The sequence below is a fragment of the Lethenteron reissneri genome, chromosome 59 (assembly GCF_015708825.2).
Source record: "Lethenteron reissneri isolate LAM-NWPU_2019-01 chromosome 59, ASM1570882v1, whole genome shotgun sequence".
NCBI classification, from domain to species: Eukaryota; Metazoa; Chordata; class Hyperoartia; order Petromyzontiformes; family Petromyzontidae; genus Lethenteron; species Lethenteron reissneri.
The window spans coordinates 7,625,974-7,642,127 of record NC_083837.1 but is presented as its reverse complement, the minus strand read 5'-3'; the positions used below and the strand labels follow the sequence as shown (position 1 = coordinate 7,642,127).

Genomic DNA, 16,154 nt, shown 5'->3' with positions numbered 1-16,154 from the left:
ATCTTGAACCTGTATTTAAAACAGAGGAGGGGAGTTGACAGCACGGATGGCTGGGGGAGGGTAGTTAGACTGGGGGCAGCAGAGGGGAACGAGCACCCTGACACTTCCTCTAGCCTATGGCAAGTACAGCATGGTGTCGCTTACAACTTACACGTCCAGGTTGTAGTTTGCGATAGCGTCTGGAGTTGCGCGACTAATGCTGGTCAGCCCACCGGTTGGTGGAGCCACGACTACCGTAGGTTTATTGGCAGAGCAGAGCCACGTGGAGCCACGTGGAGCTGCGGTGGGACCCTCAAGGAAGCTTTGATGAGGAACCTCGGCAGCAGAACTCCCCGGCGTTCGCCCGCGGTCTTCAGTTGACCTCTTGTGTGTACGTATGTTGAACTTCTTTTGCACCGTACATAGCCAACCGTGTTAATCAGAGGTGCTTCATCCAGTCGTATTGTGCGGTGATCTCACGTCGGTTTCCGTAGTCTCACTCGTGCCCGTAGAGGGTCTAGCGGGTGTCGGTGTTCACGGGAGGTCTACACTACCTCGGGTACTGCCCAGTTGGTTTGATGTGGCGGCATCTCGCCGGAGGCTTTCTTACGTGACGTTGGCGGGGAGAGCGTCTGGAGGGGAGTGCGTAGAGTGAGATGAGCAGGGAGAGCGGTAGGAGAGTGCGTCTGGGGGAGCAGAGTGGGGATGAGTGAGGAGAAGTAGGCAGGGAGGAGGGGAGTCAATGGATGATCTTGGAAGACGGCGACTGAGCAGGAATCCAACTGGGGGTAACTGGGATCACAGACCGGCACACTGCTACCGCTACCCGTGCGCTGTGTACACACACAACTGTGTACACACACATAACTGTGTGCACCTAACGCAACATAAAGGCCATCGTTCAGCCGTGGACTTTGAGAACAAGTTTTATATATCTATGATATCATCTGTTCGGGACGTGCAGACCCGGTCTCTAATGCACTGGCATTGTCATTTCATCCGCACTGGCTTCAACCACCACCCTGCAGGTCACAACTCACTCACCACTCACTCACCCTCACTGCTGATCACAACAACACCAAACTCACTCACCCACTCACTCACCCACCCACTCACCCACACTGCTGATCACAACAACACCAAACTCACCCACTCAACTCACTCACTCACTCACCCAGCCACTCACGCACCCACTCACTCACCCACACTGCTGTTCACAACAACAACACTCAACTAACCTACACACCATACAGCAGGTCACAACAATACACTCACCTACACACTCACCATACTGGAGGTCACAGCAATACTCAACCCACTCACTCAACACTGTAGGTTACCCACACACTCATAGCCACACTGCAGGTTACCCACACACTCATCACCACACTGCTGTTCACAACAACAACACTCACCTACACACTCACCATACTACAGGTCACAGCAATACTCAACTCACTCACCACCACACTGCAGGTTACCCACACACCCACCACCACACTGCTGTTCACAACAACAACACTCACCATACTGCAGGTCACAGCAATACTCAATTCACTCACTCAACACACTGCAGGTTACCCACACACTTACCACCACACTGCAGGTTACCCGACGCACTCACCACCACACTGCAGGTTACCCACACACTCATCACCACACTGCTGTTCACAACAACAACACTCACCTACACACTCACCATACTGCAGGTCACAGCAATACTCAATTCACTCACTCAACACACTGCAGGTTACCCACACACTCACCACCACACTGCAGGTTACCCACGCACTCACCACCACACTGCAGGTTACCCACACACTCACCACCACACTGCTGGTCAAACACTTTCTGCTTCTTTCCTCGCACTCTTGCATCGTCCTTTTTCCCCAAGTTATTAATACCTTGCTCAGTTCAAGAAAAGTGCGTTCACGCCTATCGATGACACCTGCGATCGTGTTGTTTGTTGCTGGCCGTTTGGCATCTTGGGCCTTGCATCAGGGTGGCACCACCATCACTCGATGGTACAACAAAGACAAATATCCCCCGTGTAGCCTTAACAGACTGTTGGGACAAGTGCTGTTAGCGAGCACCTATGAAAGCTGGCACGGCACACAATGGGGTGCATGGCAAACACCACACCCTTTGTCTCCCTCGTGACAATGCTTACACATCGAACCAGGTTCTCATTTTGAGGCTGAGTCAACCTAGGGGATGCCCAGGACCGGTTCCCATAATCGTCACTGGTGTTGGCCGTGAGCGGGAATCGAAGCCGGTTCGCCGGGTTCACAGCGTGGTGCGCTAACCGCTGCACCACCACTCCCCACTTGGGTTCCCACACACACACACGCGCATGCACACACACTTACAGTAGAGGTTAATGTGCAATCGTGTGCACACGTAAGAGATTCTATATATAAACACAGTCCCAACAGTAGGCCTGGCACCCGACTCGCTCGCCCTGTGCTCTCGTGTCTTTGGCCGGTCCCATATCTTCTGTGTGTCTCTTGCGTGTGTGCTTCAGGTCTGTGTGTCACTGGGGAGACAACGGCTGCCGGGTGTGGTGTTGGTCACCCACCCCTACGTGTGCCGCACCGGCCTTCATAGGTACCGTACTCTCTAACAGCACTTGTCCCAGCAGTCTGTCAAGGCTATACGGGGGATCTTTTTATTTGTTTTGTGTCTTTAAGGTATGTGCTGTGTGTCTCCTGTGTGTTCTTCACGTGTGTTTTTAAGGAGTATTTAAAGATATGTTCTGTATGTCTGTGAAGTGTGTTCTGCATGTGGCCTTCCTGCATTACCTCAAGTTGCTTGTGACTTTATTCTGTGCATTCTTCACGTGTGTGTGACCTTCACACTCGTGTCTCCTTTACTGCGTCGTGTGTGTCCTTCAGGTGTGTGTATTTTATCGAGTTGTGTGCGATGTGTCTTTACAAGTGCATTATTTTTATGCATTTTGGTGGTGCGTGCATGTGTGTGTCTCTTTCACGTGTGTGTGTGCTTGCGTGTGTGTGTCATTTCAGGTGTACGATGCATTTATTTTAGGTGCCTTGCGCGTGTATATGTCGTGAGCTGTGCGTGTGTCTCTATGTGATGCGTTCTCTTTGTGTGTCTCTCCGGTGTATATCTCCCGCGTGAGTTTATCTGTGTGCCCTATCCATTTCCTGTGGTGCCTTCAATTGTGTGTCCCAGGTGTGTTCCGTTTGTGTGTGTGCGCGCTATTCAGGTGTGTTGCGTCTTTATCAGTTGGCGTGCTCTCTTTTCTATACCCCCCCACCACCCCGTTTAATAAGCGTGTTTGTCCATCTTCCACGAGTGGCCGGTTTGCGGGTCCATATATTTATATTCTTTGTGAGCCTTTAATACTGTGCCCTTGAGGTGGCTGCCGTGCGTGTCTGTGAGGCGTGTGTACATGTCCTGCGTGTGTGCACTCTAGGGTGGCCACCTGTGGTGTCGCATCACCCACGTGCTATACCTCGCCACCCTTAATAGGTGCTCGCTAATAGCGTGATCGCCGACAGTTTGCCTATGCGGTGAATGGTCGCCTGGACGTCTGAGTGTCTGAGCGTGTGTGGTGTGATCCTTGTGGCCTGGCCGTGGACGCACAGTTCAGGAAATCCCCTCTTTCACTCGTGCACTCTTCTGTTTTTATCTTATTTGTCTTTTACCGAAGTTTCATCTTCATTGTGCTATCGGCATCACGTCATGCGATGAATAATGCATCCGGATCTCCCAGTGCAATGCTCTGTGTTAGAGAATGGTCCACAGAAGCGGATACAGCAGAGGGTAGCTCTGAGATCCCTTCAAGTAACCTCTGTTCCACATACTGTAGTGTCAGCACATGCCCACCCACTCTGCCACTGAGATAGCATAATAATAATTGAGGACATTCGGTATCCGCACTATTCCTATAGCACGAGGCTCCCACCAAGGAAGGTGCTGTGTTTCACAGGCTGCAGTAGCCTCACAGTAGGGAGCGATGCTTTTGCGGGTCATCCCAATTGAGTAATTTCCAACATTACTTCTGAATTTTGCAAATTTGGACAGTGACGCCCACACACAATATCCTGCTCATTTCAAATTATAGCACAGGATCATTAATATCATCTGCGAATCAGATGGCACGTATATTATGATCAATCCACCCGCAGTAATAACCACGACGGCCTGCCGCATCGAACCGGCACCCTCTGCAAAGTGGCGAACACGGCAAAGTCCCGGGTGTGCCGTGTTATTTTTGGCAATTGTAGGGAACCAAAGAACCTCACTGTTCCCAAGCGAGGGCAGACAAACTCCTTCTCTGTGTCGTTCAATGGCCGATCCACCCCTCACACCTTTTGCCCTCCCCTCTCCGTCGGTCGCCCTGACACAGTGCGGCAGCACACGGCCGTCAGCCCTCACCCCCGGCCCTCTCAAGTCCCTCGCTCATGCATGCACAGTTGGGATTTTTTTTAGTTAGGTGAACTCCGAAGTGATTGCCGCAAAGTGGGTTCCGAGGATTGAAAGATTTCGTGAGAAACGCTGCCCTAAGCCCACAGTGCAGTGCTTTGATTTGCGTGCGTGCGCATTGTCTCTGTGCGCATTTCGGCATTTCCACCATGGGCAGTTGGAGGCGGTCGCCTTCCAACAACAACTGAGGGCAGAGTGATACTCACAACAACGAGCGGAGCGGCGGGCGCTAAAATGCCGCAAGTTAGCACAGTAGGGGGTACAGCTATTGCATCTACCGGTCATCTCAGTCAGCCAACGCATGCCAGCTGGGTCTGTCCCGAGACCTCCTGTCAGTGAGCCTTCGACACTTCATGTGGCCTCAAAGTGTACCTGGCCTGGCACAGGCACCGTGGTGATGTCACCGACGCTTAGTGGCAAATGGGGCGGGAGTTGTGGCACCACGGTGGCGAGATGTTAACTACTTCGCCTGGTATACAGTCTGTATATTTGGAGTCCACGTGTTCTCCCCGTGGTGCTTGGATTTTTCTTGGAGTCCTCTGGTTTTTTCTTCTACATTTAAAATCAACATCACCCGTTTAGAGTATTTGGCTGCTATAAAATTCCACTTGAACACAAGCCACTTCGTTGAGCTATAATTTGTGGCCAGGTCGCTTCCGAAAAAGAGCTATACAGCTCAGTGGGCCTTATCTGGTAAAATAAAAACAGTCGTAGTTTAGTGAGTTGCTGTAGTAGCTGTCTTTGTGTACTCCGGTTTCCTCTAAAATGCACAACACATATACCCCGCGGGGTATACCACTTGTTACAAACAAAACAAGACCCTGCGGGGTATATGGATACACGTGTGACATGGCATAACTCGTAAAATGTTTCCATGGTAGGACTATCCACTGTGCAACACTTACCTTTGACTAAAGCACTGCTGAATAAACCACTCACACTGAAATTGCACATGTTATCACGTTTTAAATGATTCGAATTGTTTGTACAATGAAACGACAATGTTTGAAGTGGGAGCACTTTTTTATGGCTGGGGGGAGGGAGAGAGGTGGGGGGAGGGAGAGAGGTGGGGGGAGGGGGCGAGGTGGGGGGAGGGAGAGAGGTGGGGGGAGGGAGAGAGGTGGGGGGAGGGAGAGAGGTGGGGGGAGGGAGAGAGGTGGGGGGAGGGGGCGAGGCAACGCCGTAGTCACTGCGCAGGGCGCAATCCCCCAGTGCTAAAACTGAACTTACTTATCTACCAGTTACGTGTTACTTATTTATTGGATATTTTCTTTAGTTACTTATTTACTGTTTTAAGTTCACTCGTTTCCGGTTAGTTTGTTTTCTTTGTGCACGTTATGATTTTAATGTTAACAATTGATAGTGGAATGTATTTACAAATGTAAACTTCGTATTAATATGATGGAATTAAGCTGCGGTAACGACGTTAAAGATATGAATGCATGCGGGGTATATGGAGGTGCGGGCTATCTGAAATTTGTTTTACACAAAACGCTATTTTTGCGAGGTATATGCGTCTGCGGGTTATATGCGGGAAAATCCGGTAATTGGCCAAACATCTGGATGGAGGATCCTCCTGATGAAGAGTCTTGAGACGCAGTCGGTGTCTCTAGACTATAAATGATACTAGGCTCCCATTAAGAATTGGAGGAAATAGCTTAACCTCGTACTAATCAACATTAGCAATATTTAAATGTGTGTAGGACTGTAGGTTAGAGCAACCTCCTGTTGCTAAAATCAATTCACTTCTCTCAGCAGCACGGTGTTGTGGTGCGCTGTGATGTTTGTGTATTGTTCTCAAAGTAGCTTCCTCATTAGAGCTGTCTGTGATGGTAAGGAATTACAGTCCATCGAAGATCATCGATTATAATTATCTGGTGGCCGTGGGGGGGGGGGGGCCGGATTTTCAAAAACGCAAGATAGTCACTAAATCATGATTTAATAAGTAATATTTGAAAATACTTAAAAAAACACGCATTAATAAAATGTGCTTTACGACTAATGGCAGAACTCCACGACTCCAGGAAGTGGCCCCGAGGCTTGCCAGAACATAAGGGACCGTGGTGATTTACAGCCAACGTGAGTTGAGCGTGGACAATTAGACCCAAGGCGAAACATAACATAATAAAGAATGTTTAATTTTTTTTCTATGATAGAATATAGTATTGTCATCAGTATGACATAAGTATACGAAGTTTGCAGTCGATACCACATTGGGAAGTGGGTTAAAATTGAGTTACAAGATTTGAGGATATGACAACAACAGACGGAGTGAGTTAAATAAAAGCATGTAAAATAGCTTATTTTTGCACATTCTTGTAGTACATTATGCTGTTAAGTCTTATGTGTTTTAATGTTTAAAATATGTTAACTCTGGGAAATTGACATAAATAAACATACAAATAGACACAAATACATTTCCTACTTTGAGAAGTTAATGTATTGACTCTACCGTACTTTCCACTCCAATATCGAAATCATCATGGGGTGATGTTTCTACATGCAGTATTTTCATTGTTTAAGTTGTATGTAGTGTATAATGTACTCTATGTAATACTTAACCCTGTTTCAGTTTTCAGTTTCACTTATTTGGTATAGCCCTGTGAGCCATTCGGCTCTTGAGTCGGGTGCAACCGCAACAAACAAAAGACAAAAACATGAACAAGAAAACATCTTAAAGTGAATATGTGACTATGTGCAAACAGAAAATTCAGGAAAAAACAGCAAAATATTTCAGAAAAAAGCACCGTACACAATGCTGAATTTTGTTTTCACGCGCACATTGCAGGATTGGGTTACAGCTTTTTGGAGTGGTTTTGCCCGTTTAGACCGCCAGATAATGTTGGAAGCTGGATAATAATCGCGCAGTGCCGGATAATCGATGATCAACTGTCATCGCACATTGCATGATCTTTGCAATGTAATCTCAAGCAGCGATCTCCTATTGCTAGGAATTCATTGCGCCTCCGCTCATTTAGTCCTCGCTCACCGTCCGAGTGTGTTTAATTGAAGAAAAAAACAATAAGAAGGAAGAAGATTAATTCCTGCGCGTGGATCCTCAAATGCTTTGCAGCGCACGGCTGTCTTTGGAAGTGGCTGAATGGCCACGCGGGACACTCTAACGCTCGTAGCGACAGTGCATACATACAACGCCCACGATGACAAGTTGGTGCACGGCTGCTTATTACAGCAGGCATATTGCAGCTACAGCCAGGAATATTACTACAGTCATCAGCCTGAAATTTCACCACTCGCCACCAGCTTAAGTAGGCATGGAAACTTATTTAGGCACAGATTGGAGGGTGGGAGGGGGCGGTTAGACAATTGTGTATACCGTTCAGTTTCCAATCCAACAAGACTACTTTCCATCGCATTCCAGACCCTGTCTGTAGACGTCTGTGTGCGTGTAAATTTGCATTTGCAAAGTTTATGTGGGTGGCGGGGGAGGGCGAGGAGGGGTTGTGAATTGAGATACTTGAGTCAGTTGTTAATCAAGCTGTTAATGGTGCAGAGGACAGGATATGTGCATTGTAATCTGATTTGTTTAGAAGCTCTAATGGCGGAAACAAACACCGCACACACACCCTTGTCAGTGCTTGGGTGGCACGGCTGTGGTGGATCATGCGCATTCATCTGGGCTGCGAGGTGGTGGCCAGGAGTTGACCAGGACGGCGAGTGGGTTGCGAGCGTGTCGGTGTAGAGCTTTGGTGAGTGTTGAGCCCTCGTGCGTGTGGTTGGGTCCTCTCTGGGTTCTCGAGTGTGAGCGAGACTCTCCGATAATGTCGATGAAGTATGTAACATATCACCCCGAGTAACGATGCCTTGAATTGTTTCTATTCGGGGCGTTGTGATAAGATATAAGGATTGGAAATTGTTGTCTCATTTGTACCATATTTATATTGTTTATTGATTTTGTTAATGTATATTTAATGTTCAGTGTTTGTTTCTGCAGTTTGCCTAAATATTACATGAGCATATAATGTGTTTATAATTTGCATGCACGTTGATTTATTCCTCATGCGTAATTTCACGGACGTATCATGAGTGAAAGAAATCCATTTTACTTGATGAATAGATGACGTTCTGTGCCTAGATGTTGCGTTCACACATTTGCTGTGAATATAAAAACCAAGCGCCAAAATGTGGGCTACCAAAACGAGCGTCGCCGCTCCTCGTTTTGGAGGCGGCGCCTCCGTCTTTTACTCTCAAGTGGCTCTTTTGCCCATTTCCTTCATGATGGCAGTCAGAGAGTTGCCAGTCAGAGAGTTGCCAGTCAGAGAGTTGCCAGTCAGAGAGTTGCCAGTCAGAGAGTTGCCAGTCAGAGAGTTGCCAGTCAGAGAGTTGCCAGTCAGAGAGTTGCCAGTCAGAGAGTTGCCAGACGTTGGCAGTGGGTCCCCACTCCGAAAGAGAGAGAGAGACGGAGGAAGCAGAGAGAGAGAGTCTGAAAAGAAAAGGGGCCATTGACTGCCCCCTTTCTTGCATCCAGCACCGCCACGCGACGGTTGAGACGAAGGCGGCGGTGGCAGCAGCTGGGCCAGAAAGGGGCCGCTCTTGGCAGCACTGCAGGGAAGGTGCTGTACCACTTGCCACGTTGACCCCGGTCGTCGTGGTGTGCCAGAGCGAGCGTGGACGTGCCCCCACAGCGCACTCGGTGGGAGGTTGGCGTCACAAGGCGAGTCGCCTCTCATTCGTCTCGCGGTAAAGACAGCTGCGATTTCTGTGCGGTCGGATTGCAAAAGTATTTGTTTCTCCGTAAAGATGTTTTAGTGAAGCTGCGCCAGGCCAGGTGATATCACCGCGCCACCCTAGCGATACCACCGCGCCACCCTGGCGCAGTGTAATTCAGTGCTGGTTTACGATGCCAAGCCACATAGGAAACAGCCCACAACCACGCAGTAGTATCCTTTGGCGTGCATCTTAAGATCCACTGTAAGGCTGCTGCTATAAGTAGCAGAGTTTTGCATCGTAAAGTGTTGTGATGCTGCTGCTGCTGTGGTGTAGTGGTCAGCACGCTTGACTTGGAATCCAGAGATTCGATCTCCCGGCGCGGCAGTCGAGACGATGGGGCGAGTCTCCAAAATATCGCCCTTGCCTCTGCCCACCCAGCAGCAGCATACAGTAAGTGGGTTCACAACAGTCAATTGACAGGTCACGTGCTGTGGGGTAAAGTGTGGTTTAAATGCCAGCCTCTTCCAAGACGTCTGGCCAGCATGGAAGAGTAGGCCAAACACCCTCTCAAGGGGCTTTCCAGAGCTTGCTGCAGTGGAGGCCCTTCCACCAGCAGTGACGTGAATAAGTAATTGCGGGGTTGCGCCTGCACCTTGTTAACATGATGAAGTGCTGCAGTGAGCCTGACATCTGTGAATGGAAAAAAAACAGCTCGTGTTTCAATTTAAAAACTGTTTATATGCCAACTTAAAAGGGTTGAATTCACCACACCTGTATAGTGCGTTCTCCATCTGCGAGTCACTATCCCTGTGGCCCGTCTCTCTACTCTAAAGAATCATTCTACAATATGGCGTTCGCTTGTGAAGCAGCATTACGAATAACGTGCCGAATCGGTGTAACCTATGCCTTTCATTTTGTTGTATACATGTAGATGTACAGCCTGGGGGATAGTGGGAGGCGGTGGTACGTGACTACCTCACCAGCCTCGCAAGTGCGAGTTGGTTAACGCGTGGAGCATAGATGTGGCAACATGGAAGTACAGTACATCAATGGATTTTGTTACACTGCCTTCTCACTAAGTAACAAAGATGACCATTTGGCCACTAAGTGGAAGTGACGTCACCACGCACTTTGGCCAGGCTAGGTGTTCAACCTTGAGGCCACATGAAGTGTCGAAGGCTCGCTGGCAGGAGGCCACGACAGACCCTGGTGCCATGGGTTGACTGACCGAGATGACTGGCACCAGCTGTGCTCCCTCTGTGCCCACTTGCTGCGTTTTATCTGTCCCACTCAGTTAATTCTTGTGAGCGTCGCTCTTCCTCCCACTGTCGTGGTTCGAAGGTGGTGACTCCAACTGCCCAGCAGCGTCCTTCACGAGCCTCCTCCAGAGGCCAATCTTGACACCACATCCATCTCTCCCACATCAATCCATCTATTCATCACAGACAGGGAATTTGACACATGCAGGATTTTGCTGCCGATGAACATTTAAGTCATAAATACCCTCCACCACCAAACAGTCAAACCAATTAAGTGATCATATGTACTGTTTAACCCACCCAATTATCATTAGCTCGGCTCACTGGTAAGTTGAAGAACAATTTTCACTCGCAAATTGAGCAGCGATTTAGATGAACGACATTTAGTTTTAAGCCAGAATAACGATCTTGACTTTGTGTATTTTTATTCTAACTTACTGGATCTTGTCCTGATGGTGTTTGATGTCTGGGATAAGTCTGTTGGACTCCGCATAAGCGTTTGTGGGTCTCTGTGCGAGTGTCGTGGGCCTCTATTATGCGAGTCGACGGGTCTCAATGGTAGCCCTTGGGTCCCTTGGTGCGCTTGTGGGTCTCTGTGTGAAGTCGAGAGGCAGTTTCACACCGCCCCGCCCACATCCGGAAGTGGTCAGTCACGACCGGGGAACGCTTGGCGACTCTGGATACCCAGAGCTGTCCAGGGCAGATTTTGGCAATCCTACTTCCGGTGCTGCCTCCTTCAGGCATGGCTATATTTGCCTCAATTCCCCCATAGGCAATGGCACCATCTCTGCTTCGTCCACCCTGCCCCATGCGCTCCCCCCGATCGCCGCCGGGGGTGGAGCGAGGGTCCCCGTGGTGGTCCACACACCCCACGTCGCTCGTCCGATGCCAGTGTCGGTTTATTTTTCAAAGCTGCCTTCCAAGACTCGGTTGCCAATGTTGCCCAGAAATGTGTTGACGGTTTTTAAATTGAAACACATTTTGCGTGTTTTCCTTTGCCCCCGATGGATTCCATGAGGGGTTTTTTGAATAACGATAACATTGACCGGTCGGGCAGTGCAGTGGTCATAAGTGCGCGCATCTTTCAGTCGTAACGTTACACTGCAGATAACGCAATTAATGTTCATATTTATAACAGGAAAGCCTCTCTGACACTCGAGACTCCTTCAGGAGGGTCCTGCTGTGTTGGGTTATTATTTTGACAATTCCTCCACTCGTTTGTTTTTACGCGGGAAGGTAAAGGTGCAGCCCTGCAATCGCCTTCTCACACCACTAGGGGGGAGCTCTCTACGTGACTTTACCGAAAGAACCAAAGAGTAATTTATGCAGTCACGAAAGCTTCAAATCTAGTTTGAACCACCTCTACGGGGAGGGTTTACTCACAACTCACAATTTAATTATCAATCTTTGGGAGAACGTTCATCAACCAGGCTATGCGTTAACTGTGTGTTAACTGACCCTCTGTGTTTTGCATTGCATTACACTTCTTAATTTTACTAAGTTTGCTTTCTGAAACTTTCGATTTTCTTGCTCTAAACCATTGTCTCTCCTCCGGCCACTGTGGTCCCGAATTCCACACTGCTCCCTCCTTGTCCCCACGTTTGTCCTGCTCCCCAGTCCTCTCTTTGCCCCGGCCCCTCCCCCCTCTCTCTATTTAAGGCCTCGGCACAGAGTCGTTGTTCTTCTGTTTGTCTTGGTGTGTGTCTCGCTTGGCGTGTCTTTGTGTGTGTCTCTCTCTGCATGTGTGTGTGCCTATGCTGTTCCCGTGTCTGTGTTTTATCATTCATTCTTGCCTGATGATGGTTGCTTGTTTTGCAACCGAAACGTCGCATTCTATTATTATTTGATTTTATTTTTTACGTGACTTTACCTAAAGAACCAAAGAGCTCTCGAGGGTATTTGGTCTACTTTTCCACACCCAAGCAGGCGTGTTGGCAGAGGCGGGGTACCCGCCGCACCTGCTGACTGAGACTTCACCACGGCAGTGAGCACCCATTCACTCTGCCCCAGTGGACAGAGCCCACGGGGGGGGGGGGGGGGGGCAATTCAAGAAACTCGCTCCCCCATTTGTTGCGAGCCGGAACTCGCCGGCTCCGGTTGACCGTCTGTCCTTGTCGCCCGTCTCCCCAGCAGCGATCGCAGCGGGCGCCGGCGGAAGGGTCCACCTGGACCGGTTGGGGGGGCCGCTCTCCCCCCCAGCCCCCCGCCCCCCCCCCCGTCTCCCCCCCACCGCGGCTCAGCATGAGCTGGCTCAGCCGCTTCAACGCTCGCGGGGGGCCGGGGGGCCGCAAGGCCGAGCGGGAAGCGGCCGCCGGCGCCGCGGGCGCCCCCGCGGCGGGCCCCGTGGCCCCCGCCGTGGCCGCCGCTCAGCCGGAGCCCCCCAGCTCCCCCGGCGCGGACCCCGAGACGTGCCTCATGGTCTACAGGAACCACTGGATGCAGGTGGGTGGCTTCCTCGCGCCGCTCTTCGCTCTCTCCGTGCCCCGTCGCGGTCGTGTTCGGGCGGGTTCGGGGAGCGGTGGCGCAGCCGTTAGCATGCCGCCGCTTACAAACTCGTTCCCCCAGGACGGGAATGAAAATGTTTGTTTATCCTGGAGAAATCCAATGAGCTATGAAGCTCGCGTTCACGGATGTCCAGTGGTGGGTCAGAACGTTACAACAACAAACAATACAAAAACACGATAGGAATGCAAAGTATAGGAAACGTAAGCGAATCACTAATTTAAATAAAGTATATGTGATCAAATTGCATTAGTTCAATTCCCAATCTTTGGCAAGGCAGCAAAACGACTGCAAGAACGGTCCTAGACCACACCAATACAACACACGACAGTCCGCTCCCCTCCCCCATTCCGCCCCCCCCACAGTCCATTCCCCCCCCCCCACATTCCGCTCCCCCCCCCCCCCACAGTCCGCTCCCCCCCCCACATTCCGCCCCCCCCACAGTCTGCTTCTCCCCCCACAGTCCGCTCCCCCCCACAGACCAGCAACGCGCTCCACTTGAGAACCCCGTTCCATCACGTGCAGATGGAGACCTGGATTTGAACCCGGGATCGCCAGTGATCTGACATTATAAGCCTCCCAGGCACTTTCTGAGTTTCCTTTCACATTGATCTCTTCCACAGGGGGAAATCACGGCTGCTGTCTGTTGCTTTTCACGTGCAGTATTTATGGTCATTAAAGCGGAGTTCTTAATCTCTGTGAGCATGTAAACGTCCACGCTGGGCCCTCTCGGCAGCATTCTCACTGCGGGGCTGCTCTTTGAAGAGGCCTTTCAGGCGATCGCTGCTTTTAAGTTGAGTTCGCTTTGAATTCGTCACATCAGAGCTATCTATGCATTTGCTTGCTCTTTAGCGAATGAATGAAACACCTCAACTGCGTAGCTGGAACGTTTTCTAAAGGCCTCGGTTATGACCCCACTGCATCCCTCGGCCTGGTCAGTCAGGGTCGTTGTTTGCGGTGTAGTGGGGGGGCAGGGGGGGGGGCAGGGCTCCAGCAGACACTCGGCACCGACATTCGCCTGCTTCCACCGCGCCCAACAACACGCGGTGCACCCCGTGAGCAAGCGCCACAGTGGCTAGGAGATGTTAACTACCTCGCCTGGTATACAGGAGGTCGTCGGTTCAATTCCGACCCTGCTGTATATCTGGAGTTTGCATGTTCTGCCTTCGGTAACGTGGATTTTTCTCAGGGTCCTCCGTTTTTCCCCTCCACATTTAGAATCAACATCACTCGTTTAAGAGTATTTGGCTGCTATAAATCTCGACACGATAGGCCACTTCGTTGAGCTATCATTTGTGGCCAGGTTGCTTCTGAAAAATAAGTTAATACCTTACCTGATCAAAAAAAAAATAGTTAACAGTTTTGAGCACCGTACGATGCCCCACCGGCTCCCCGACCGCTACAGGTGCTTAAGGTGATCGAGAGGAATGCGGGTGGGGGGCGCGACGGGGTCGCATCATCGACGGCCCCTGCCGACGAGAAGAACTTGGTGCGGAACAACGTGGACCAGATGCTGTACCTGCTGGCAGAAGAGCTGCCTCCGAGGACGGGCGGCATGGGCCCCATCCTGGAGTTCACCGTCTCCGACGAGGTCCTGGGCCGCGTGGTGTCGTGGGGCCTGCGCATGCGCACCGCCCACGGGGGCGTCAGAGGCCAGGTGAGGGCTCCGTCGCCGGCTCCTAAAATCTGTACGCGGACAAAATAAAAGCGTTGATATTCCGAATGACCTCCCGTGGGCCCCGCTGGGTGTGGCGGTGGGGGGGGGGTCATCGCGGCGACAATGACAACGATACCGTTGCGTCGTCTGCCGGGGGTGGGGCCGTTGCTCGCTGGCGTTTTGGTCCGAATTTGAAAAACGACAACGCAAATGACTCGGTTGGAATCTGTGATAGCGAATCATCGCCCCCCCCACCTCTTTCCTGCGAAAAAAAAACTTGCCAGAGTCCTTCCGAAGAAGAGTCATGAGACCCGGTGAGGCTCTCCTGGGTGAACAGGGGTGGTGGTAGTAATAATAATTAGAATGGCACGAGTACCAACGTGTCGCCACCTGCAGGGACAGATGGCGGGAGGCGAGGGGTGAGTGGGGTTGGGTGGGGGGGCTCAGTGGTGTTTGTGTCTCGCTTGGCTTCCAAGTGCCACTCCCTAAATAATGCAGCGTCTCAGCGAGGCGAGGCATTGTCCGCACACCACGGTGTGAGCTCCGCTCGTCAGCTCCATGCCTCGGGAGCGCAATTTAGTTCGTGCTCCGGGCACGCTGCCACGCGCACCAACGGGGCGGTTGCTAGGCGTGTAAGAATGGCCACGTGCGCACGTGTACGCCACATCCCCGCTCCCTTCCCGTGGTACTCGGTGAATCGTCACCATTCGGTATTGCGATTCAATGCAACTCTTGCTGTCTCATTGAGTCTGTCTCGTCTGTGTTGTCTCGTTTTTGCCGAGTTCAGTCCGTGTTTGTCTTGACTGTGCAGTCTGCGTCGTTCTATCAGGTCTGCCAGTTCTGCACTGTCTTACGCTTTTTTCGGTGTGTCACATTTTCATTTCCGCAGTCATCACAGCGGTCACTTGGTTTTGCTTATACTGAGATATCGCAATGGCCGCAATCGCCTGGAAAGCACCCGATCATCGCAAGTCGTGCGAGTGGCCCATCCGTCTGCTATGAAGAAGGAACTTTGCCCAAAATGTCACCTACTGTACACATTCTCCTTTGAAGGGCCACAGTGGTGTTAATGAATATGTCGAGTTAACACGTAGGCTGGATGAATGTGTCGAGTTTATTGTTGTTATCTATTGCTAATAATACTCATTGCCTCACACTGTCATTTGCCATTTAAAGAAAATATTTGTTTTTAAAAAGTGCCAACGGTGATGGGGGGCACTGACGCTCGCATGACAATGTAACCTGGGCACATTCCGCCAAAGTCTGGCTCATGCCTCCCCCAGTCTTTCAAACCACCACCACCACACCCCCCGCTCTCCCACCATCCCTTGAATTTGACTTAGCTTTGCAAGGGCTATGTCCCGAAGCGGCGTCATTCCACACCAGCGAACTTGCCGTCGACACAAAGCAAAGTGAACGCGCTGTGCGCATGCGCGTGTGCGTGTGTGCGCACATGCGTGTGTGTTGTGTGTTTTATGGCTGCTTGTGTTGTGCAAGCTCTGCGTTCGAAGCTGCGGGCCTCATGACATTTGGCTGCGTCTGGAAGAGTGTTCTTGCTGCGCTGGGCAGTCGACGTGCGACAGCTCTCGCCTGATTGCGGGAATTACCACGATTCTGGGTTGTTATTTGATCCAAGAATT

General features: G+C 50.8%; 1 protein-coding gene across 1 annotated transcript in view; it reads left to right on the top strand.

Moving 5' to 3' along the window:
* LOC133357801 (FHF complex subunit HOOK-interacting protein 1B-like) overlaps window positions 1–16,154 on the top strand; it is a 46,371-nt gene that overhangs the window by 6,226 nt on the left and 23,991 nt on the right. Inside the window, 2 exon segments of the mRNA XM_061575937.1 lie at window positions 12,489–12,797; window positions 14,263–14,514. Of these exon segments, the coding sequence (XP_061431921.1) occupies window positions 12,597–12,797; window positions 14,263–14,514 (453 nt within the window). The 5' untranslated portion in view covers window positions 12,489–12,596.